This window comes from Cryptomeria japonica, chromosome 2 (assembly GCF_030272615.1).
Source record: "Cryptomeria japonica chromosome 2, Sugi_1.0, whole genome shotgun sequence".
Lineage (NCBI taxonomy): Eukaryota > Viridiplantae > Streptophyta > Pinopsida > Cupressales > Cupressaceae > Cryptomeria > Cryptomeria japonica.
In genome coordinates, this window is record NC_081406.1 from 238,023,714 (window position 1) to 238,049,286 (window position 25,573).

Here is a 25,573-nt window from a genome sequence, read left to right on the forward strand (position 1 = left end):
GCCTCAAAAGATTACATTCACCAATGCAGGAAAATAAAACATGTAATTAGCTTGGCCCTAAGATTTAAGAAATTCTTCCGAAAAATAACAACCAAGTGATACGGTTCAACAAGAAGGTCGGCCACATGCCAAAGAACATCAGACAAGACCCCAAGATGGATCCACACGCCAAGAATCACGTCGGTATTAAAGGAAAACCAACCAATAAGCACAAGAATTGTCTCGGGAACCCAGAAACAACCAACCAGAAGCGATAACTAACCAAAGAAGAACCCAAATGAGCCAAAAATCTGAAATCAACCACATGAAACCACTAGGAAATTGCAAGCAAGATTTGCCACGAAGAACAAGCAACTACCGGTACAAACCAGTAAGAATACTGAAACTGCACAAAGAACTAAACAAGAAAGGAAATGTTTTTGGTTGATGCAAGATTGGTCATCAATCGAGGATGCTCCTGCATTATATTTTGTATAATGTATATCATGAACAACCTAAGTCATGTTTGAGTATTTGTACTAAATTTGTAGTTCATGAACATGCACAATCATGTATAGGTAGAGTCATATAGAGGTAGTTGATACAAAGTATATGCTTGTACTTGGCAATTTTTTATATTTAATAGGAAAAAAAATCTTGAAGTTTTTTTTTGACCCCTAACAATTGATCATGTGATGATATTGTTCCCCTAACTTTTGCAAGGCATTTGACAAATGAGAGAATGTTGGAATATTCAATGTCAACCCTACAAAATTTTCTTAAATTTTTTTTTTTTTTTCTTGTAATCATTTGGCATTGTCTATAATATTAATAATAATTATGCTCAAAAATAGGTGTATCAACCTTATAAATTTGTATCTTTATTAACTTGTTATTTAACATTTTTTTATAATTATTTGACATTGTTTATAATATTTATTATTAGATAATCTTGTTTGACCAAAATGGAGCAACAGATTTTGACTTGATGCTGCTCATGTCACAAATCAATGCTTTGAAAAATGCATTATAATTTTCAAAAGATTTTCTATAGAAGAGCCAAAAATACGAGAGGTTACTTTGAATGTGATAACCAACATCCATAACAAATCATGCCAAGATTCTATACAAGGTGAGAGTTGCATAATATTCTTGGAGGTTTTTCTTGTGTGGAAGGTGTGGGAATTTGTTCCTCCACTTTTATGAGTTATTTTTTTATCTATATAACCACCTTTTTCATCTAGTTTTGACTCGTAAAATTAACACTTAAATTACAATACCATTTATGTCATAATATGAACACTTGGTTTACACTACCATTTGTGGTATATCTTGTATTGTGTTCGTATATATATTGTAACATTTGATGTAGTAATTTGTATGTTGAAAGCTTATTAATACACCAAAATGTTATCGAAATGCTACCAAAATTATCCCTTCTTGTGTAAGCCCTTGTGAAGGGGCGTTCGATGAGTATATTGTAAGCTTGAAAAAATTTCATCAATAAATCGAACTATTTTGGTGAGTGACTTCTAAAAGAGTTTCCTACTGTAAATCTTTGTGCAAAATTTTTAATTTATTTTATTTTTAAATATATTTCTACATTCTCTTTATAACAATTAAATCAGATTTTAAAAATTTTATAGAAAGCTTTTTTATTGCTCTAACTTCCTAGCTACCCTACTATCCATTAGCACAACCTTGAAATCATGTTTCAATAACTAATGTGCAAGATCGTCTTCTAATTCCAGCCACGAATCGGATCAGTTCAACATTCATATAGACATATTAGGTCTTTATGATAGTAAAAACAAGTCGCCTCATAATAATCCCTTGAACATGCTAAGACAAGGGCTGCCCAAACCTCTCGGTTTCATATCAAAAGTCACGCTCCTAAATCTACTCAATAATCCTAGACCTTCTAACTCTTTCTAATTGGCATCATGAAGACAAAGTGAAGATTCATATCACATCAACTCATGATGCATCCGCCTAGGATCCTAAGTAAATTTTTCTAGTTGTAATCCCCAACAAACATCCTATCTTAATTTTCTAACCGTGAGAAGACTCCTAAAGTTCATCGAATCTTGTAATAGACGTTTCGTGAGGATTGATGATGGCGACTTTTCTATTTCTAGCAACAACCCGAATGACCCGAATGAGCGATGATGTTGTTTCCGAGGCTTTCACCAGATTTTCTTGCTCGGCTTTTCTTCTTGCCTGATCAATTTGCTTGATCAAATGCTTATAAGGCCGCCTGCTTAGGACAATTATAATTTCATTAGAGGAGGCATACATCAGATTTTGACAATTTTTTATTTCCGTATGCAACTTAACTACGTATAGATATTATTCCAACTTCTGATAGTAACGACATTATGTGAAATCTGTTATGCATGCAAGGTCAAAAAAAATGTCATTTCAAAGTGTCCCAGATACCTATTTAAAGACATGTGAAATCTATTAATAGATTTTTAGTTATCATTTTATTTGTTTCTATAAAGTTAACAATTGGGAGCTAGGAGAACAAGGAATGAACGGTAATTGGAACATGGGCGGTACCTGGTGCTCTTCCCCTATGTGGAGATGCTTTTGTCTCTCTTCCCCTATGTGGAGATGCTTTTGTCTCTACTCTTGACTAGCAAGCCTTGCTGTTTTCCAAAGAGGGCGGTAACTGGTGCTCTGGTGCTCTTCCCCTATGTGGAGATGACTATCAAGCCTTACTGTTTTCCAAAGACCCATCAACATGTTTTCCAAAGACCCATCAACATGTTTTTGTTACATATGTAGAGTATTATTAAATATATAGTTCATTTCATTCCAAAGTTCCTTATCCTACTCTTTGCCCACTTAAAAACAAGCCTGCGAGGAGTATAGTTGGGCTTTGTGGTATGGAGCAGATATCTGCAACAAAACCAAAGAATACCTTTCTAATCTTCCCAAAAATCAATTAGTAGGCACATACATCAGGTACCCAGCGAATACTTGCAATAGGTGATTGCGATAAATAGGTATCCAACAACCTCTTGAGACTGAAAAAATGTTCAATATCTACGTCCAAACAAAGGCTGGGGAACCATTGATACCTGACGTCTATCTTCCAAAGGTGATAAAACTGACTATTTGTACACTGGAGAAATCAGATAATTCATGTAAAACAATTTATGATAATAATATAGATTTACTTTCTGTGATCAGAGAGGCTGGTATTACTTTTGCTCTTACTATAGCCAAAACTTCCGTTAATTACAGTAGTCTGCAGAAATTTTTATACAGGCCCAAGTGGATCAAGGTCTTGCTGAATCATGTGACTAGGTTAACTAATCTACTCTTCTACATGACACAACAGAATCCAATAGGCTGGAAGGAAATACAGGTGATCGATTTCACGTAAAAAATCGTATGCCATCTTATGATGCTCTCTAGAGTCTACTGTATATAGTACAAATTTATAAGGCAATTGTAGGCAAAGGTGTTGACAGTCTAACATGTATAAGAAACAGCAACCTTTTAGTTCAAGCAATCCATTTTGCAATATACGTTACTCTTGACAAAAATACAAGCTAGGTGTCAAAAAAACAAATATAATTTGCTAGAAGTATGATTTGCAACCTCTCCTCTCATAAGCCTTTTGTTTCTTAGAAGATAGATTCATATCACTTAAACATTATTGAGTAAAATTAAATTGGTATGCAATGAAAACAATTATTTCCAGAATTATTCCCTACTAGTCATGCTTAACCATGTATCATACCGCAAAATTTGTATGATAATCATAATGCTTGAAAAAACTCTGTTGCAAAATTCTTATCCACCCCCTATCCCAAGTAGCCCAAGACAATTCCGTAAGCCACGTACCATTGCTTGATAATAAATGTGGTATGAAGACACGAAAAGCTGATTAAAACTAGATGTTGCTCTTACAAAGGATCTTCATCAAGCAATTTTGACAAGATCCTCATTTTATTGTCCATTCTTATAATCGGGACTTCACACTTTTCCCCGGGGAACTCTGCATTCAGTTTGCACCAATGAGACATAATCTTGTAAAGGAATTTTACAGACTAGGTGAAAAATAATCTTGTCAAAGGAAAAGAAGAAAGAACAAAAAATATTCTTCTCACCAGCTTGGCATTGTTTGCAGCTCTTTCTTCCAAATAGGCACAAGGTTTAAAGAAACCACCATATGACTCGGACCAGATCTTTAGTTTTTTATAAATATAATCTGATCCAATGGAATCTGCCCAGAAAATAAGACCACCCCTGTAGCAAACACTATTTTAGTACTACTTGGAATAATGAAAAAATATATTACTCTTTAAATTAAAATATAAGTAAATCACTAAAAGTACCCCTGGAGGAATTCCCCGACTTTGATCATAATCAGCCTCATCCACTTTTACAACCCATATGAGGAAAATACCATAATGTCGACAATATAATGCAAAAAAAAGTGGGGGAATACAGGGGTCTTTGACATACCTGTAGGGTGGGAATCCCATGCCCATGACGGATGCAATATCAAGATCTGAGGCTTGAACTGCTATTCCCTCATCTAGAACACGACAAGCTTCATTGACAACAGGAAAGAAAACCATTTCAATAATATCCTTCTCTGTCAAGGAGATGCCCTGTACACACACACAAAAAAAAAAAAGACCACGTACAGTGTCAATTAATTCCTAGTTGTGATCATCCAAACAAAATTGAAACGATCGCAAAAGCACATTACAGTAGAAATAATAATACCTTGCCATCAGTTATCAAGCCTGCCATTTTCCTTGACTTCTCGATATACTTCTTGATTTCAGGGTCTGGTTGAGCTTTACGTCGATCATCATACAAATAGAAGCCTTTACGTGTCCTCTCTCCTGAAAAAGCAAATAACCTTAATAAATTACTTTTTTCAAATAACGTGATTCAAATTTGTCATAAGCTAAATTTGGAACATATTGAGTATTCAGTTTATGGAAACCTGATTTTAACAAGGTTTTCTGTTCTAGGCTCTTCTAAAACTTCAGTACCCAACCATTGAGACTTTGTAAAGACAGTGTCATTGAATGTGTTCAGAAAATTTAGTTCACATGATTGTCACGTGCCATTAATCTTTAAGGGTTTTTTAATATGTAAATTTGCCTTTGAGTAACAGAGCTTTGTCATTCCAGGGGATGTGGCATATGCTTGTGCATATTACGTGTGTGTCAACATCTTAAAAGGTTTTTACCAGCTCTCTTGTCTTCTATCATGAATGGTATCAATAGTGACTTGTAAACACGCTCTGGAAAGTGCTCTAGATACTGCATCCCTGTTGCTACTGCAACCTCAAAACCAACAAGATCAGCCAACCTGCAGAAAATTATAAATGAATTAGAATACATCGTCACCTGGACAAATGCTTGAAAGTTTGCACTAAAATAGTTATCCAATTTTCGCCGGTACCTAAATGGACCCATAGGCATTCCAAACTTAGTAATGACTTTATCAATTTGATATACATCTAAGCCAAGATCGGTCAACAATAAAGCCGATTGAGTGTATGGAAAGAACATGCGGTTCACAGCAAACCCAGTGCAGTTTCCAACCACTATAGGAGTTTTCTTTATCTTTTTTCCAACATCCATGAGATCAATTATGACTTGAGGTGATGTCTTTTCTGCCCGCACTATTTCCAGAAGTGGCATTACATGTGCAGGACTGCAGCATAAATTTATCATAAAACAGTCAAACATCTCAAATGGAATAAAATAAAATTATCCAATGGCTAGCCTTTTCCATTACAAAGCATTTATAGATTGACCATCAAAAGCTAAGAGAAAATGTGCACAAATATGAAACAAATATTTTTTATAAATATCAATTAGGAATACATAAAACATAAAGACACAGAATATGAAAAAGTGAAAGAAGGATGTTCATCACATAAGATCTATAACAAAAAGAAATACCTGAAAAAGTGTGCCCCAACAACCCGATCCTGTGAATTGGTATTTTGACCAATCAGGTTTAAGTCTATAGTAGATGTGTTTGTTGCTAGTACACAATGTGCTGGACAATTTCTCTCAAGGTCAGCAAATATTTGTTGTTTCAAAGAGACTTTTTCAATTACAGCCTGCATAGAAATGATGCATTGTCACTTGAGGCAGTCAGCTTCGAGTAATAAACTTTTAGTTTTTTCACTTGAATAAAAAGAAGATGATGTCGCTCAGTAATAGCTGGCAAAAACAAAATGGAATATTATACTTACTTCGATTACCATATCCACATCTCTAAAATTTTCATAGCCAAGAACTCCTTGTACTAATGAAAATGTCTTCTGAAACTTCTCTTGGCTCATTTTACCTTTCTTTACACGGCTCTGTAAGTTTGCTGCAAGCAATCAGACAAAAGTAAGAAGCAAGTTGAATGCATACTCGATGGGTTATTCAAACAAGTAGAATACCCCTACTATAAAGTAACTGAATTTGCCACAGAGCTAATCTTATCATACAGATCCTGATTATCAAAAAAGAAGCTAGATAATCCATAGTCACAATACTCTATGAACACCCTCTGAAAACAGTAGAAAGGATGATAAACAAGAGGAAATGCAAGTACAATGAGGAAAAATATCACATCACATTCAGACCTTTGATTCGGTCAAGACCAGCCTGAAGGAACTGTTTATTTACTTCTTTAAGGATCACAGGATAGCCACTCAGAATTAGCGCTGTGGCTATACCAGAGCCCATCAAACCCCCACCAACAACAGCTACTTTTCTTATTTTTCTTGGCTTTAAGCCTATATCTGTGACTCCAGGAACCTGCAAAACCAACTCCCAATTATAAATTCAAAAAATAAGTGGAAAAATTAAAATTCCACTTCCATAAAGCTCACAAATTCTTTTTCTATTGTGATGGTGTTTATCACCTTTGAGGTTGAACGTTGTGCAAAGAAGATGTGAATCAATGCCTGGGCAGTATCGGACTTGATAAGCTCTTGAAAAGAAGCCACTTCCTGCCCAACACACCAAAATAAAAACAGAAATCTGAGTAAAATGTTCAATTGGTCATTGGGATCTATATTCTAAATTCTTCCCAAGCCACCATTGATGATTGTCCTGCCATACTTGCTGGCCATAGTTCCAGAGGAGTGTGAAGAAGCCAGTGACTATGACAAATGAAAAAGAAAACATATACGTGAAAGCCCACTCATTCCTACCTTGCGCAAGCCAGCCATTGGTCCACATGTAATACCCTCTTCAATTACATCAATGCAAACAAGTGGGTGTTTGAGATTGGCAGCCCTCTTTTGTGCTTGATTTCGTGTAAATTTTAAGATTTCACGTGCCTCTCCCAGAGGTTCTAACTTGTCAGTCCGGTAAAGGCTGGGTACCCAAGGCCTTCTAAACTCTGCAATGTCTAATGCCCAGCGACAAGCTGTATTCACCAGTTTAGCAGGTGGTACTATAGCATCAACAAGCCCTAACTCACTTGCCTCTTCAGATTTGATTGGTTTAGATAACTGCATTGACAAATTGAATGTAGAAACCACTTGAGGAAAGAAATGATACGAAAGAAGAAACCACCAAAATATTACAAAGAGAAAACCTTTAATATGAAAGGAGGGCAATATAGAAAAATCTTACAAGCATCATCTCAAGTGCTTTTGAGAGGCCGACAAGGCGTGGAAGCCGCTGTGTGCCTACATCAAACAGATCAATATCATTAGAAGGAAGGAGATCCCGAATTAGTCTTGTTTAATTTTAAAGGGAACCGCTGAAATCAGTACAAAAGATGAAAATTGGAGGTCTAATCTCATTGAAGAACTGCATGTCCCTAACAAGCACCATCTATGAAGAATTCCAGATTACCTACATAACTTTGTATCAACAAGTTTTCCACAGTAACAATAATTATTCAATTCACCAAATCCCGCTCAACATACCACCAAAACCAGGGATAACTCCTAGTTGTAGTTCAGGTAACCCAAGTTGAGCTTGTGGTGTGGCTATGCGCGCATGACAAGCCTGCAAGGATAAACAACATCACCGATAGAATTATCTTTTTGTGATGCCTTTCAACAAATACGAACAAAATAGAAATTAAACAGCCTCACCAGTGTACAAACCTATATAGATATTCAACCCCTTCTAGAAAGTATTCTATATGAATATCAATAAAAAGCATGAATCAATACCATTGCAATCTCAAGTCCACCACCAAGTGCAAGGCCTTGGATAGCAGCAACTGAAGGTTTCCTTGCACCTACACATTCATACAAATAATTGTATCTCGGTAATACACAATTGATCTTTAAGAAAAAGAAATTAATGTACAAATTTCAAGTAAAAAATAAAATAACTTCTAAATCAGCTTGTCCTGTCATTAAAAAAAGGTAGTCAGCAAATTTGGTCACATTTACCTTCCAGTGATCCAGTTATAAGTCCCACTGAAATTTCCTCCCCACTGGGCAGGGATCCTGTGTAATCAGATAATTTTACTCAGAGAAAAAAGAATTTCCAAATTTGCTCAAAGAAAACTAAACATAAATCATATTTCTCATACCTCCAGATTTTACATTTCCTAGTGTTCCTATATCAAAACCCCCAGAGAATTTACCACCTGAACCTGTAAGACAAGATTTATGTTCCACTGTCAGCTTCCTCAAACATATACACATGACATACTATTGTTATCATTATTATCATATACACAATTGCAAAGTTCCAAATAACATATCAGTAGTTAGAAGTCCATTGAGAGTAAATTAATTAACCAGGACTAAATCATCATTTCTGCTTATACCAATAATGACTATTGCTTTCACATCAGATCTTTGCATAGCTTCCTCGTATTTCTCTTTCAATCCAAACAAAACTGCAAAGAAAAAATATAAATATCCATTAGAATAATTATATTTATAAAGTTCAAAGCATAAAACGCAAATAAGATGCCCAACAGATGCATTAATAATTTAAAAGCACAAACATGTACTAGATTTCGGATTGCAGAAGTAAAAAGAGAGTTAAGTTGCCGACATTATACTCTAAGAAACAAGATCCTCATTTGCATGGAAAAACTTGTGACTTTTCACAGGAAACTGATTCTAAGCTTTAACGTTAAATAAATACAAAAACATAGTTTGTTTCAATCACATCAAGCCTCACATCAAAATGTCTTAAAGAAAGAGAGAACTTCCAGAGAAAGTTGTATAGAAGGGACCTTTGAATCACAATTTCATGTCATTTAAACTCCTCATCATTGGGATTAGTGATGGACATAATCGATCTCTCCAGAAAAAATTTCCCTTTGATCATATACAAAGGAGAAAAAGTGTCCTCTTCAAGGAATCACTTGTAAGAGCCTGGTCCACGTTTAAACCCCCACAATGCAATAGCATGACTCTTAACTCCAGCGTATGGGGTAAATATTTGAAGTACCAATAATTGAGTGAATTTAGCCCATAGTTCCCAAGAACCACAGGGGTACTCGTTACAGTACAGGGATGCGAGCACCAATCAGATTAGGGTACAAAGTCGATGAATAAGGAAATAGATATGTTATATATAGATTTTGTCCCCATAAATTGTGGGCAGGGGTACGTAGATGCAGTCCATGCTCCTGTAATGGAGTTTCCTCGCAACTATGATTGACCCTGGTCCATGCTAGAGGTACAATACAAGCTTACCTCAAACCACGTTTATAAAACCCAAGATGTAAACCCAAGATGTATAAGGCAAAAAACAAGCATTGTATGGTATTGAGGTGTTGATCCTCCTAAAAGTTTCTCGAATTGTTCATCCGAATGATCAAGAACAATCTTTTCACCAAATAGGCAGAGGTTAACCATCTTTAAGACCTACGGCTAGCGATAAATCATGCCGCTTACTATGACTGGGGATAGAATCCAATCTCATGGACATGCTGCCTACCAAAAACAAGCTGAAAGATCTCTTAGGTTAATAAAATTTGGTTAGTTTAGGGTTTTACTATGGTTAACATGTAACAGATACTCTTCCAACCTTGTGTAATTAATAGCTCTTGAGCGATTGCACTTAAACTATGAACCAAGATCATAGGCTACGGAAGGACACGTAGTTTACAAAAGCATCACCAAGATCAAAAGCCAACGATGGACATCTAGGCTCTGTATACAACTAAGATCCTTCATTCTCTCACCAAAGATTCAGCAGGAGCGCTAAGTGAAATGAAAACATCATTTTAACTTAATTAAATATTCCAATTAACCCTAAAAACTATCATAAGATCTAGATGCCTTCCTCGACAACAACCTAGGAGGAGCAATTAAATTAGGTAAGGCATTTTCTGCCTTTTCCCTGTATCTCTTCTCTAACGGCACAATTTCACTAAATTGTTCCACCAGAGTACAAGCAAAATTCCTTGTTTAATTATCTGTAAATACAGCTCACTCTTGTCTCTTACACTCGACATAGAAAACCTACACAAAAATCAAATTCCGCATATATGCTTGTCTACCCCATAGATAACATGAATAGACTTGAAACATGGACAAATTGCAGGCAATCAAACACCCAATAAACCATAACCAGTTCATAATTTTTACACCATGGATACAAACTGAGAAGAACAAATCCAAAAAACACATGCACGAAGGTTATCCACGCCATTGATCAAATGCCCACAACAAAAAAGAGCTTGAATAGGAAGTTTGCATATCTTTGATCACACATAGCCACAATATTCAAAAAATTATTAAAATTAAAAAAAAACAGAGTGAACCAGAAGGGTACCTGGAATTGCGAGAGAATTTACAGGCGGATTGGTAATAGTAACAAGAGCCACCCCATCAGGCCTCACCTCCATATCTACTCTTCCCTGTCCCATGTTTTTCCTTCCAACAACCTCACAAAGGTGCTCAGGATCAAATTGCCCTGCTCAAATTAACAGGACAGATAGCTATATATACACACAAAAAGAGACTGATCTCAAAAGCAAAGAAGAAATAAACAACATTATCGAGACATCGAAATGCGTAAAGAGAGGATACATTAATACGATTCCCTAGGCGTGGATTTTAGTTTCTTTCTAAAATTAGTTGGAATTGGACCCACTTTTCGTGTCCAACATAAATGAGTGTTCTTTTATCCTAATGGGGTTTTTTGCCATTTTATCAGTGATCACTAAAAATTATCTTGGTAGACTCACAAATTTGTGATTCGGTGGTTTGTCTCCATGCTTGAATATTGTTTTTATTCGGCTTTTTGCATACGAGATGGCGTGATAGCTCTTTTATTGCTCGTGTGACAGGTAACTAATTGCCAGAATGACGTTGGGGCTACTAATTGGAGAGAGAACGATACTTTTTGTATTCATGAACGCTGGTTACGTCACATGTAAGAGATCTAATTCCTCTATTGTTTATTTCTTAAATCTCTTTGAACTCTAATATTTTCGGGAAGGTGATTGGAAATGTTGATCTATTGTTCATTTATTACATTTCTTTAAACTCTCATACATCTTGATGATAGATTAAAGTATGTAGTGTGATTTGAAATGTTGATGATTAAAAAATCTTATGCACAATCAAATTTAAAGTTTGTATACAATATTAACATCAATTATGAAAATTTAATAGCATTTATATATTTATAATTTATTAATTAAATATATTGTATATAAATTTTAAGTAGAATCTAATATTATATTTATATTTTTAAGAGTTGTCATTCATTAAGGAGAAGGAATGATGGCAAATGACACCATAATAAGAACAAATGGAGTGTGTGAAGTAATTATACTTCGGTATTATTCGGATGGTATGTTTTGTCAAGATGTTTCAAGAGGGTTTTGGCAACTATTAATTGTGTGCATAGATTGTGCATAGGCTCAAGTTTTATGGTGTCTTCTACTAGCTTATGGTGTGAAGGTGGTAGAATGAGGGGCATTAATTGACAGACGATAGTTGTAGAGGAAAAATATTTGAAACAATGGAAACATCTAGTGAATAAGTGTTGGTTAATTTCATGAACTTTGCAAACAAGGAGATTAAAGAACTTAACTTTTGGCCTTAGATTGTAAGGACATGGGAACTGGGGGAAATTGTGGATAGGTCCCCTAATGTATGTATATGTTAAGAAACAATAAAATTATTGTTGGACCTTGTTTATTCTCATGATAGGTGAAACATGTTTGATGTGACTCAATCTCTTTCATGTGCTTCTATGTTGTATATGGCCACTAGTTCATTTTTATTACATGGCAATATCAATGATGTGATGCATCCAATAAAGGCTCATTTTGATTATTTTTTGGGTCATTTTCATGCTACCAAACATCACCAACTTTATCTTTAATGTATCATGGAAGAAACTGCAAATTCTTTGAAGATGTTTCTTCTTAAGTTAATGTCATTCTTGTGTTCTTGATTGTTGCGATGATTGTAATTATGAGGAAGACATAGAAGAGGTGGAAATTTCTAGTTTGAATGTCCCATGAAAAAACTATAAGTGGTTCCATTTGGGTGACATAAGACCTATGAATTTGCCTTGGCCCTCATCTTTCATAGACTCTAGTGAGAAGTTTTATTGGGTTTGAGTTTTGTTTCGAGTAGATTTGTTACAGTGGCTTTGGTATATTTAGATGGGCGAATGTTTGACAATTAAATTTTAGTTATCATTTGTTAATGGAAAACTTCTCTTCTTTGGTTTGACCCCTCATTACACCCTACTTTTTTTTGTTCTTGGTCCTAAACCAAGTACTATATGTATATGTATATATGCATATATGTATATGTATTGTAAATATGTTTACATATACATAAATATTGTATGTATATGTATACATGTTTTTATATGTATATGCATTGTACATGTATACAATACATATACATATAAATACATGTATACATATAATATATATGTATATGTAACAGTCAATAAAATTATAAATATTTATTATTAGCAATCATTTGATAGTGCCTTAAAGTATTGTTGCTAATTTTTAGGTGGCATAATTTAAGAGACTTTTTATGATCTTACAAGAAAGAAGAATTTTGAAAGGTCTTTGAATTTATTAACATTCATGACGATTTCTAAAAATACTCAATAATGGTACAAATACATATCCTTAAAGTATTGTTGCTAATTTTTAGGTGGCGTAATTTAAGAGACTTTTTATGATCTTACAAGAAAGAAGAATTTTGAAAGGTCTTTGAATTTATTAACATTCATGACGATTTCTAAAAATACTCAATAATGGTACAAATACATATAAGAGTTATTACGTCGAAGGCGTTTCTTTATTTGAACCTAATGAGCTAGCTTTCCACGTCAATGGTTTAGAGCATTGGACAGGAATGCAAGACGATCAAAAGCAAGTTGACCATTGGATTTCATTGTCAAATTTTTGCCACTTTATTTTATCATTCATTGGGTTTCCTTTTTTTGTTCGCTCTACAAGCTCGAAAATGATTAGAAGCTACTTTGTTTTTTGACTTGTAATGCATTAATACAATAAGATGTGCATTAAAAATTAATGTAGGGTGCATAAATAGAAATATATATATATATAGCTCCATAAATAGGAATTTTAATATTAATATTTATTTTTTTAATTATAGATAGGTAAATAGTAATAAATTTTCAATAAATATAATTATTTTTTAAATAATAATATAATAAGTTGAATTAAATAAATTTTGTATTGATTTTTTTTCTTAAATCACAACCACAATGGCAATGATTTTATCTTTTATGTGGGAGCAAGGATTTGAACTTTGGTGGCAGTTTCACTAAGCAAGTGATTTAACCATTGAACTACATGGGTCACCCCCATAATTAATATCAATATTATCTGTATTATATTAATTATATTAATCATAATTTTAGGTATAATTCATTAATATTTCAATGCTAATAAATTAAAAAAAACTAGTTTTACTTTTTTATTTAATTATTTTTTAACTTAACAATTTCATTACTCATAATTATTTTTTATTAATATTTAGATTTTGATATTGTTCGATATTCACACTAAATGCACAAATATGTCATCTTGTACAATTATTCTTGATAAATTCCTTCCCACTATCACACAACAAAAATTTGAATCAAATAGGTGACTTGATAGATAGATATATTACAGAACAACTAATAAATATAATGTATAATTAGTTAATTATATAATTACAAAATAATTGATTTTAATATATAATTTTAATAATATTATTGTAATGTGGAAATTTTGATTTAGTGATTTGCAACATAGAAGGGAGAAACCACTAAATATTTTCACTTAGGACCATTGCACTCAAAAGAGGGAAGCGAATCCACTAGATTGAGTCACAAATTAGATAAGGACTGAATACTAAATGGATTGAATTAATTTTGATTTCCTCTTTTATAAATTGAAATGTTGAAATTAGGTAAAGTGTTGAAAAATGAAGGTAAAAGCATGTAAAAACTAAGCTACAAATGTGGGATCGAGTTGGGCACCTAGAATTGAGCAATATAAGCTTAGTCGAACCTACTCCCCCAAAAAAGCTCCTAAAAAGTCGGGACCATGACATGGCACCACGTTACTTTGAACTTTCTGCATGCTAAAAATGGTTGATTTGTCTCTATGAATGAAGCTTATTCTGAAGAGTATAGCTCCATGCCTATTTCCTGCACATAGAAAGGAGGGGGGAAAGTTTGGAAATAGGGGTTTGCCTAAGTCAAACCCAGTTTGGAATCAACCTTGAATGAAATATTGCAAATACTTGAAATAAAATGATGGAAAGGTATACCTCAAATATGCAATGAATGGTAATGATGCTTTGCTTCTTGAATGTAATCACATATGTTATATGAAATGGCATGAACATAAAAAAACCCTAATCACACACACGTGCTTGCAAATGTACTGTGTAATGTTGCTCCACAATGGATAGATAAAGATATGCAACCTTGAAGACCTCTAGAAATGCTTTATGATGAATATAATGCTTGATTTCTTGATTGCTTGTGCTCCCAGTTTTACCTCTTATGTATATATCTCTCCAAATGAGAGGGAAGACCTCCTTATACACTTGCATGTCATCAATTATGTTTGACATAGGCCGACATGAAGCAAGATTTCCCACTCAAATTTGAGATGGGGAAAAGGGTTTGAAATGGGTCCCAATTAGGGAGGACCATGGCGTGGCGCCATGGTCCCAATGAGGACCAAGGCACCATGCCCTGGTCCTACCCCATATTTGGGCCATGGTTAAGGTGCAATGCAAGGTGGAATGTGATATTGATGCCAATTTTGCATGGTACAAGCATAAATGGGTCTTGATCAAGCATATGGATGAGAACACTAAGGTGAGGGTCCTAAATGGGGTCAAAATTGTGAAGGGTGCAATTTTAGGATGCTACAATTATTATTTAACTTTTATATGTATATATCCCTCTCTATCTTTCCTATGTTATATATATCTCTCTTTGTTTCTCATCTCTATCCCTATCTCTCCCTCATTTCTATCCATAACTTGTTAGCATTTTGATGCAGTTTTGTATGACTGGTGAATGATATAGTTGTCATTGTTGGCAACATCATCTCTTAAGTCTTCACAGTCTATCAGTAGTAAGTAGACTAGGATACTGAGGTCAACCGGCTAAGCAATAAGAAAACAGGATAAACAGTGAGTAGACCGGCAAGCATTGAGTAGATCGATAAACAACAAGTAGACCAACAAGCAGTGAGTAGACCAGCAAACAGTAAGTAGATCGGCAAGCAGTAAGTAGACCAGGTAGCGGTGAGTAGTCCAGTATAGAAGAGGTTCATCGGTTAAGCTAAGAACATACCAGTATATAGGAGGAAACCGGTTAGACAGATTTTGATCGGTACATCGGAAGAGTCTATAACTAACAAACTAATAACATTCAGTTAACATTCAGTTAAACCAGGAGTCTTCTCTAGTCAACCGACGAATTTATCAACATGTTTGACTGTCTTGATAGAGATTCCTGCAGTGATTTCAGGGGCGTGATTTAAGGCATGACAACAGAATTTTGAATGGGATGTTTTGGAGGGAAAGTTGGTGATAGGCTAAAGGGTCAATAAATTCACATATCTCATTCTTGAGATGGTTGTTGTCGAGGTGAATAAAGATAATGTGAAAGTGTACATAGGGGGAGTTTTGACAGAGTGCAAAACCGGGTGGCAGAGGACCGACAGAGTGGAGTTTAGCGAAGTGGTGACCCAAGTGACAGAGGACCGACAAAGTAGAATATTTCAAGGATCAGCAAATCGACAAAGGGGAAGAGTTGAAGGTGCATTTAGGAAATCGGTGTTGTGCAGAGTAGACACAAGCGATGCAGACATAGTGTGGTTCTTAGGTGTGATCTGATCAAGCTAATCAGTGGCCATTTCAGCAGATCATCTTTATGTTTCTCTCTAACTATTGCAACTAAAATCCCTTAATAGGGTGGACTTTAACAAGTCCCATTGTATAAATCCCTTAACCGAGTGTCATCTTAATTGACAATTTAAGACCCTTGATAAGGGTACCTTTAACAGGGTAAAGGTACTAATAGGTCTTAGACAAAATCCCTTAACCAGGTGGCACCTAACAATGTCATTGTAATCTCCTAACAAGGATGGCTCTTCACTGGGCGTACTACAGAAAAGTAGAAATTTTGTGAGTTCCTACTCACACCATGGTTTTCTCCCATTTGGGTTTCCACGAGATAAATCTTGGTGTCACTGTGTTTTCTTTTCAAGCATGGTTATTCTTCTGTAATAGATATTTTGTTGGTATTTTGAGTTTGTTGGCATTTTTCATAGAGATTGCATTAATGATATGTTGGCATTGATGCCAATTGAACCAGTAATGGTATTCATGTTATTGTTGATATTGTTGTTTTTTATATTGGCTAGTAACCGGTAAGAAGAGATTTGTGGAAGATGTTGTAAACTAGTATGTAAAGTTTCTGAGTTGAACCGGAGTAAAGGGTTAAACCTTTCTAAGCAATGCAACAGGTAAACCCTATCAGTTGCTAAACCCTAACCGATCAAGTTTGTTGGTTTATTATCTAATAAGCAGTAATGATGGAGACACGTGTGATCATTGTATGAGGATAAGTTCAAATTATTTTGGCATGTTTGTTTTTTGTCTAGGAAAGGAGCAAAGTGGATTGCATCTAATGCACAACGTGTGATGAGTTACAAAGTCTGATGAAGTGGTGATCATGAAGCGGTTGGAATTTTCTTGAAGAATGTGAAGAGATTGTCATGATTTCTAACGGTCAAGATTGTATCGACTTGTTTTTAATCTCGATGATGAGAATTAGGTTTTTGTTGTGTTACCGACCTAATTGATTTGTATTTAAGGTCGATGAAGTTTTTGTAAAGGTTGTTGGCAAGATTGATAGAAATCTATTGAGTGTGTAGTTGCCTAACTAGTGAATGGATCTGCACTTTGAGTGAAGGCAAATTGAAGCTTAGAAGGATCTGATCAAGCAAATGTAGTGCTACTCAGACAGATCAAGAAAACCTATTGTTTTCTAACAATTACAGCAATAGTGAAATCTTTTAACCGGGTAAGCTCTAACAAGCTTGGTTACTCATTAAATCCTCTAACAAGGTGGTCCATTAGCTTGGATTCTTAAATCCTCTAGTGAGGTTACTCCTAACAGGGTATTGTGCTTTTCATCAAGGCATATTTGTAAATCCCTTAACCGGGTGATTCCTAACTGGAATTAGTTCTTAACGGGACTTATTGTAAAGCTTTAACAGGCTCAGCTCCTAACAAGGTGAACTTCAGTTCAGATAGCTATCCTTGTGAGTCTCATCTCACCGTGGTTTTTACCTATTTGGGTTTTCCACGTATAAACATTTGTATCAAGTGGTGAATGCTTTTGTGGTTATGATCTTATTTGTTGATTTGGTTAACTTCTGATAAGGCATGATAAGTAGAAGCATTGAAAGATGAATATGTTGAGTTATGATTAAGCATTGTTGATGTTTACAAGATCGAAGTTATTTACTATTAAGTTGTCATAATAGTTAAATTGGTTGATGTCAAGTATTCTTATGAATATTGATCTTGACCGAGATATGTTTGCTTTGTGTGACTGAGTTTGAGATTGGGAATTTTGTATTAGTTTTTCAATATACTAATTCACCCCCCCCTCTCAGTATTCTACCGGATACTTATTCTTTCATCATACCATCATATGTATGTTGATGAATGTTAAGTTAGTGATAACTTAAGTTAAAAAATTTAATTGAAGTACAACCGGTAAAGTGTTGATTCACCCCTCCCCTCTCAGCACCGGTTGGGACTAAGAATTGGTATCAGAGCCAGATTCCTCTGAAGTGAAGCTTGATAGCTTGAGCATAAATATCATGGAGGAGTACCGGTATCAGAAGCAGATTGATGAAGCAAATGAAATCATTTCTCAACTGAAAGAAAGACTGAGAAAATATCTTGCAAAAAGGAAGGAATTAGCTCAACAACTAAATGAGAGTCATGACATCATAGATCAACTCTCTGAACAGAGTGGATCTAAAGAAGCAGTCACAGAACTCGTGGAAAAGAACAAGAAATTGACCGAAGAAATCACACATCTCAAAAGATAACATGAAGGTCGGGCCCTAAGAATGACTGAGATACTAGAAGCTAGCATAAGTGTTGATGAAAGAAAAAGGGAAGCAGAAGAAGAACTGTCAAAGGTTGAAAGAGCCAGGAGGCTTGCTAATGATGCTTTGAGAGAAAATGATGCAATCATGATTGAGAAAGATGAAGAAAACCGAATTCTCACTCAGGAGAATGAATACATACATAAGCAACTACATGACAACACAGAAGAAAAAGAAAAAATGGTGAAAGAGATTGAACAACTCAAGAGTGAGTTGAAAGCTGAGAATGAGAGAAATGAGAAGCAGAGAAAATTCAATGAAAGCTTTGAGAAGTTAGATAAATAGTTGAAGGCTCAGAGAAGGACAAAAGAAACAATTGGTCTTGGTTACCATGGTACATGTCCTATGGAAACCAATGAATCATCCAAATCCAAAAAGATGAAGGATGATAAAAGGAATCATTTTGAAGTGAAAGGTATGAAGTTCTCCAAATCTTTATGTAATCACTGCGGTAAATTAGGTCATAAGACTAATGATTGTAGAAATAAACCGGTTAGTCAAAATAAGAATTTCACATTTGATGGATACTGTCGTAATTTTCATAAGTATGGCCACACTGCATATGAGTGTAGATCTCAATTTAGCAGTATTCCAAATATACGAAGTTTTAATGGAAATTGCTTCACATGCAACAAGTTTGGACACAAATCTGAAGAATGCAAGCTCAAGTCAAATGTATCAAGACAACCATTCAAACCAGTTAGTCCTAATAAAAGGAATAATTAGTTCAAAGCCACCTATTTAACACGTGGTAATTTTGGTCATGTTGCAACTAGTTGTAGAGTGGGAATGGGGCAGAGAAATAATGCAGGACCATGGAGGACAACTAGTATGGCATGTTTCAATTGTCATAAGATCAATCACTTAGCTACAGAATGTAGGAATCAATTCTATAACCAATCTGGAGACAAGAACTGCTCTGGCAAGAAGAAAGGACAAAATGAACTAAAAGGGAAGAAGACAATTGAAGAGGTGAAGAATGAAATGAAAAAGACATGGATCAAGAGAAAAGAAAGCAAAGAAGGAGAAAATCTTCCAAAAATGAAGTCATCATCCACCAATGATGACAGTTTCTCTTCAAACAAGACATACCAATGTTCAAGGGGAGCACATATGGTAAGATTTCTTTTGAATCCCCTTAACAAATTTAAGGATATGTCTATATGCATAGTTGTGATGCATAAAATCTGGTCTAAAAGTTCGTTGTTGAAGAATGTCTTGTGAGTTAGTTATTTGTGTATCAGTATCGGTAACAAATAACCAGTAAAGTCAAATCGGTGTACTTTAAGTTGTAAGTTTCAAACTTACCGTTGTATTATAATGTCAATAAATCTCAACGGATAAATAAGGAAATGTCAACACAATTTCATTTATCCTGTATTTCTTGAGGATCTCTCGAGCTCCTGTGCGATCAAAGGTGATTTGAATCTTGCTAAGCTTTATTTGTGCGGAAAATTCAAGTAGAGTGATAGTGGTGTTTGGTATTCCTAGGGAAAAGGTATTCAACCTCGTCAGAGAAAAGATTGTTTGAAGGTCATCATGGCAACACCGATATCGACTCCTATGTTAGTTGAAGCTATCAAAGAACCCCAACTCGAGTTCAAGCTGCACCCAATGAAATTCGGTGTGTTGCCCCCATATTTGGAATACCTAAAATTTGAATTTTAAATTTATCTCAATGTTGAATGAAGATTCAATAGGTGTTTATGCGTAAGCAGTGAGCACGCGATCCAAGGTCGTTGCCAGTCAAAATATGAAAAATGGATGAATTTTGTAAATTACCAAGAATTGAGGGAATATAATTTGATAGACATGTCCTTAGCATCATTTTGTGTCATGTGGACAATTTTCGCCTGAACCCAGTTCATATTTTGCTATATATTAAACCTTCAAATTTTGGTGTCCATCGCCTAGAAATGATTAAAATATCTCATTTTATGATTTGTCATGAGAAGAAAATAATTGTGTTGGCTCATTTCTCTACCATCAACACATGTTTCAAATGTTGGGACTTAAATCCCTACCGTTTGGAAGATATGGTCATTTTTCTCAAGCTTGAGCATTAAATTTAAAATATTTTGGTCATTTGAGGGAAAAATTTGTCTAAAAATGTCATTTTCATTTCTCCTTTATTCTCCTCCATGGTCAATGGTTTCTGGAGGTCAAGGTCATAGTCTTTGAAAGAAATGGTTAAAGATGCTCCATTTTTGAGCATTTTTAACCCATAATCAAAACCTTTGCAAAAAAAGAAGGTTAGAAATGCTCTGTTCTGGAGCATTCTTAACCCATATTTATAACCTCTCACAAAAAGGTTAGGAATGCTCCAAAACGGAGCATCTCTAACCTTATTTGCTAACCTTGTGAGTCCACTTTTTGTCAAGAAGGTTAGAAATGCTCCGTTTTGGAGCATTCTTAACCTCTTCCATAAGAATATTTTTTAAAAAGAGTGGAAGAAGAAGCTTCAAACACCAGGGTATGAATGTTCATCAGACATATTGAAAAGAAAGTGGTTTTGACTATATTTTGGAAATTTCCAAGTGATTGCAGTTGGTAAGGCTAATGAAATCCTCTGCAACCTTTGGCCGCATCATCCCAATTTGAATAAATGAGAGCCCTAAAACAACAGTTTGGACATTCATCAAGGCACCACTGGAAAACATATTTGCAGATGATGGAAGCAAAGACAATGCAACAGAATGTGGAAGTATAGAGTATGCATGATAACTGTTGCCCATGCCCTCATTGGCAACTTGCGTAGATTGCAGTTGATTTGTTTAACAAAATGCCTCAATGAGATGTCCTCTCAAAGAACAAAGTGAAATTATTGCAGGGTATGCACCAAATGATTTTGTTCAAAAAAGATAATGAAACTTCCAAGCAAATGCGTTTGGTTGGTGTAATTCTAAACCTCACAACCTTTCTCCATGCTCCCGACCTGTGCGACAATGGAAACTTTTAAAACCTTTGAATTAATGAGGCACCTACAAGCACATTTTAACATTGTTTTGAATAGTTCTTAAAAAGAGCTTTGGAAGCTTTAAAGTAGACACAACTAACTGTTTGACAAACCGCCTCAAGGAAATATGTCACACGATGATTGTAGATCATGGAAGCATCAACATGACACGTTAACTGTTTGACAATATAACGTGGTAGACACAAATGCAAATCATGGGAGCATAGACAAGGTAAGTGAAGTGTTCAACATAATACCTCAAATCGATGTCACCTCATTACATGGAATGATCGCAGAATATGCACCGAATTGTCAACAGACATTCATCAAAGTATAAAGGATAGAGGAATTACGTCAGATGTTGTAGTTGCAGCTACTCTGGTAAACATGCATGCATCATGGAGCATAAGCAAAGCAAGTGAAATGCTTGACAAAATACCTTAAAGAAACATGGTCTCAATACTTATGCACTATGGTCAAAATGTATGTGCACCATGGAATATAATCACAACAGGCAGATTATCTAACAAAACACATCAAAGAAGGTATAAAGCTACATATTATACCTTAGCATTGCAGTCTTCTTGCCCATGAGCCAATGTGGAATCCATTTAAGCACAAAGGATAAGGGAGTTTTGTTAGTCATGCAGTTGCTTTGATAGACTTGCATGCATCATGGAGCATAATCATGACAGGTTATAGACATTCATCAGAGCACAAAGAATAGAAGAAATATGTTGACTTTCACAGTTGCAATAGCCATAAGAGACATGCACGCGAAATATGAGAGCATAACTAAGGCACATGACCTACTTACATGCTAGTTCACAGAGATGTCATCTCAGTGAATGCAATATTTGCAGAGAATATGCACAAAATAGATTTAATGGCATCATTGTCATTGTCACTGCACACACAAAATGTGGAAGTACTAATAAGGCTTTAGAAAAATTGACAAAAATGTCTCAAAGAAGTGTCCTCTCAAAGAATGAAATGAAAGGATTGAAGAATGTGCACATAATGGATTGCACAAGGAAACTCTCAAAATTTATTAGTGAATGAATATCCCTTTGTCAAGATGGTGGGAATGCATAAGAGATAGTTAAGCATGTAAATCTTCTGAGTAATTAAAGTTTGAATTCATCTAGTTGGATTGACAATCACTTTATATTTATTCCTGGAAGGCTTAGCAAGTTTGATGGACCACAACTCACTATTTAAGGGTGTGAGTGTTAGAAAAATTGGTTATGTCCAAACTCTTTTATGATGGTTAAAGATTATCCTTATAGATGAGTCATATCATGATGCAAATTTCAATGTACTAGCATTCCAACTTGTAAATTATGGCACTTTCAAGAAAAGAATGAGAAGGACAAGCTCAAAGTCTCTAGAAACTACAATGTAATTGGAAGTTGTGACACCTAATGAATATGCAAGAGATTGTGTTGGTGAGCTTAATTTGAAGTATGATTAGATCCAAAACTTTAGTGAGAAGCCAATATGATTGAACTTCATTAATGCATTGGTTCCAAAGGCATAGATGTTTCAGTATGCAGCTACACTCCATAGTGCAAACAAAGATGGATAAGCACCTTGCCATGATCCTAGCTTGAAAGTTTCAAGATGTTCTTTTGAAGAAGTGGCTATGCTACTCATTGTAACTAAAGGTTAGAAAGTAGACCTTATTCACACAAAAGTGAAGTAGTTTATAACTAAGCTCTTTTTGGATAAGAATGAGTTAGTTATTAACCTATCCAAAGTTAGTTACTAAGGTGGTTATTCTGGGAAGCCTATAAAGGCAGGGCTATTTGTAATGTAATGGGGGGGACTCTTACATAGGGGAAAACTCTGTAGAATTAAGTAGAGAAACTAAGTGAGATCTTTTGATGTTCATATCTTTGTACTAAGGGGTTTTTGAACTTGTATATTTTCAAAAAGAATAATGAAGAATGCATTGAGTTTGTGTGTCTTAAATGTATTCATGAGTTATTGTTACTAATTTATCGTATGTTGAATTAGTAATCCCTTTATGTATTGGTGAAATCTATTGATGAAACACATCATTCATGGTATCTTGACTTGCATGTGCTAGTACAACCTATCTCTTCATGTGTTGAGGTTTATTGTATTTCTTTCATCATCGTTGCGTAACTAACCTATTTGGTGGTAACCCCTTTTGTACTGTTATCATTTATGGAATCCTACTTGGTATTCATATGTCTTCTAGTAGGGTTTTTGTTATTAATCTTGTTTAAGTTCTATGTTTCCTCCTTTATGTACTTTTAGGTTAAAAGTACACAAAAATCCTAAACATCCCAATCATACGAGGGAGCTGCCCCTCTCAAATGCAGAGGAAGATTGTGGTTTCACTCCAATCTCTCCAACTGTTGGAACGTTTGTCACTGCTCATCAGGCAAATAGGGTCAGTTTCAGATAAACGACTGCAGTGACAAATCTGTTTACCAACACGGTGAAATTGACATGAATGATGCTTTATCATCTATTCCCTCTAGTGTATTGTTGGTATAATATATTCACTCCTACATTCACTGCAAGCTCAAAGAATTTGGAGACAAGTTCATTCGAAATGAGTTTAAAGGGTTCTGTGACAATGATCAATTGAAGGCAGAATTTCTACCTCTGAAGAAAAAAGGTTTGGCTAATGTTGTTGATTTTGCTGATTTTTTTTATGATGACTGGGTTAGATATGTACTGAGTAGGGTTCATGATCAATTTTTGTGGCTAGAAGCTCATGCACCGATCAAGATTACAAAGGAGGTGATTCGAAGAGTGACAGGGTTTAGTGCAACTGGTGAAGCATTAACCCTAAGAACGATTTCATCAACTAAAATCATCTGATTAACCAAATCTCGATGTGATAGTAGAGCAATGACAATCACCCATATTGAGGATGTTGAAATAATATTTGCCTTTGTAATGTTGGGTTACAGGGTTTATCAATCAAGCTGGATGAATAGTATGTGGAGCGGTGCCATACATGCTGGATATCGAATTATCAAAGAGGATGCAACCTACGATATATGTGAGATGATTTAAAGCCAATTTATGGTGAACATGGAAAGAATTAAGAAGGACAAGAAGAAATCCTTCAAATATGGCTCACTGTTGGTATGTATATTTTTCTATGTGCAAAACTTTTTCCCTGGTAAAGGTAATGTAGTATGGTCACAGGAGAAACCTATCATGGTTAAAATAGGTGAAATAATTAAGGACATGGGAAATAAATTTGGTGAAACAATGTGGGGATATTTTAAGGAATTTCAAACTAGGATGCACAAGAGGGAAAGAATTCCAACTGGTATAATTCAAAAATACAAAGACAACATCTATTTTCTTGTAGATACTGACTGTTGTATCATTCAAGTAGTTCAACCAAGAACTTTTTGGGTTCCACCTATGGGCTATGAGGTGGCAGCAGATCTTGTTAAAATTCATGTCAATATGTTATTGTCTAAACTGGTAGACTCTAAGGCAAAGAGATTTGGAACATGTGAGGAGGCAAGCTCCAATTTTAAAAAGGAACTTCAAGTGCCAATCATGAAAAGAAAAGTAAGAAGAATGATTGATACCCTTGACAAGAAATATGGAGGTGAAGCATTCGGTGCCACTACCTCCATCGGTGCTAGTGAGCAAATAAGGATCACACTGCCAAAGATGAAGAATTAATAGGTGAAAAGAAGAAAGTACCAAAAACAAAACCTAAGGGAACTGCAGCAACCAAGCCTGCAACATACTCAAAAGAAAAGGATCTAGGTACTCCTGTACCTTCCCCAAGTAAAGATAGACCGGTAGGAGTGACTTATACAAGAAAGAAGAAGAGTGATTCAAAGCTCAAAAAGGATGAGAAAGAGGGTGATATCACTGACACCCTATCAGATGTGGAAATTAAAGAAGTTAGGAGTGGAAGAAATAGAGCTCCAACAATTGATGAATTGGTCCATGGGATCAAAGAGTTTGGAGGTTTGTCTGGTGTTGGGAGAACTTATTCTC

General features: G+C 35.1%; 1 protein-coding gene across 2 annotated transcripts; it reads right to left on the minus strand.

The window, feature by feature from the left end:
- Positions 1-3,580: 3,580 nt before the first annotated feature.
- Positions 3,581-11,164, minus strand: LOC131046571 (peroxisomal fatty acid beta-oxidation multifunctional protein MFP2). Of its 2 annotated transcripts, none has more exons than XM_057980333.2 (19): positions 11,146-11,164; positions 10,731-10,871; positions 8,764-8,835; positions 8,524-8,586; positions 8,381-8,437; positions 8,156-8,223; positions 7,904-7,985; positions 7,605-7,660; positions 7,178-7,480; positions 6,887-6,973; positions 6,605-6,779; positions 6,224-6,345; positions 5,925-6,088; positions 5,419-5,673; positions 5,204-5,325; positions 4,729-4,850; positions 4,462-4,610; positions 4,104-4,242; positions 3,581-3,991 (listed from the first exon to the last, which is right to left on the minus strand). In XM_057980333.2, exons 2-19 carry the CDS (start codon positions 10,822-10,824, stop codon positions 3,956-3,958), a joined length of 2,166 nt encoding a protein of 721 aa, XP_057836316.1. In that variant the 5' UTR covers positions 10,825-10,871; positions 11,146-11,164; the 3' UTR covers positions 3,581-3,955. The 2 variants fall into 2 exon arrangements, with proteins under 2 accessions (XP_057836316.1, XP_057836315.1); XM_057980332.2 differs by lacking the exon at positions 11,146-11,164 and adding an exon at positions 10,988-11,006.
- Positions 11,165-25,573: the final 14,409 nt, after the last annotated feature.

Coding starts and splice junctions, on each gene's coding strand:
- LOC131046571 (XM_057980333.2), bottom strand. CDS start 10,824: ATGGGACAGGGAAGAGTAGATATGGAGGTGAGGCCTGATGGGGTGGCT. Junction 6,974..7,177: donor CAATGGCTGGCTTGCGCAAG/GTAGGAATGAGT, acceptor TGTGTTGGGCAG/GAAGTGGCTTCTTTTCAAGA. Junction 6,346..6,604: donor TGGTCTTGACCGAATCAAAG/GTCTGAATGTGA, acceptor GATTGCTTGCAG/CAAACTTACAGAGCCGTGTA.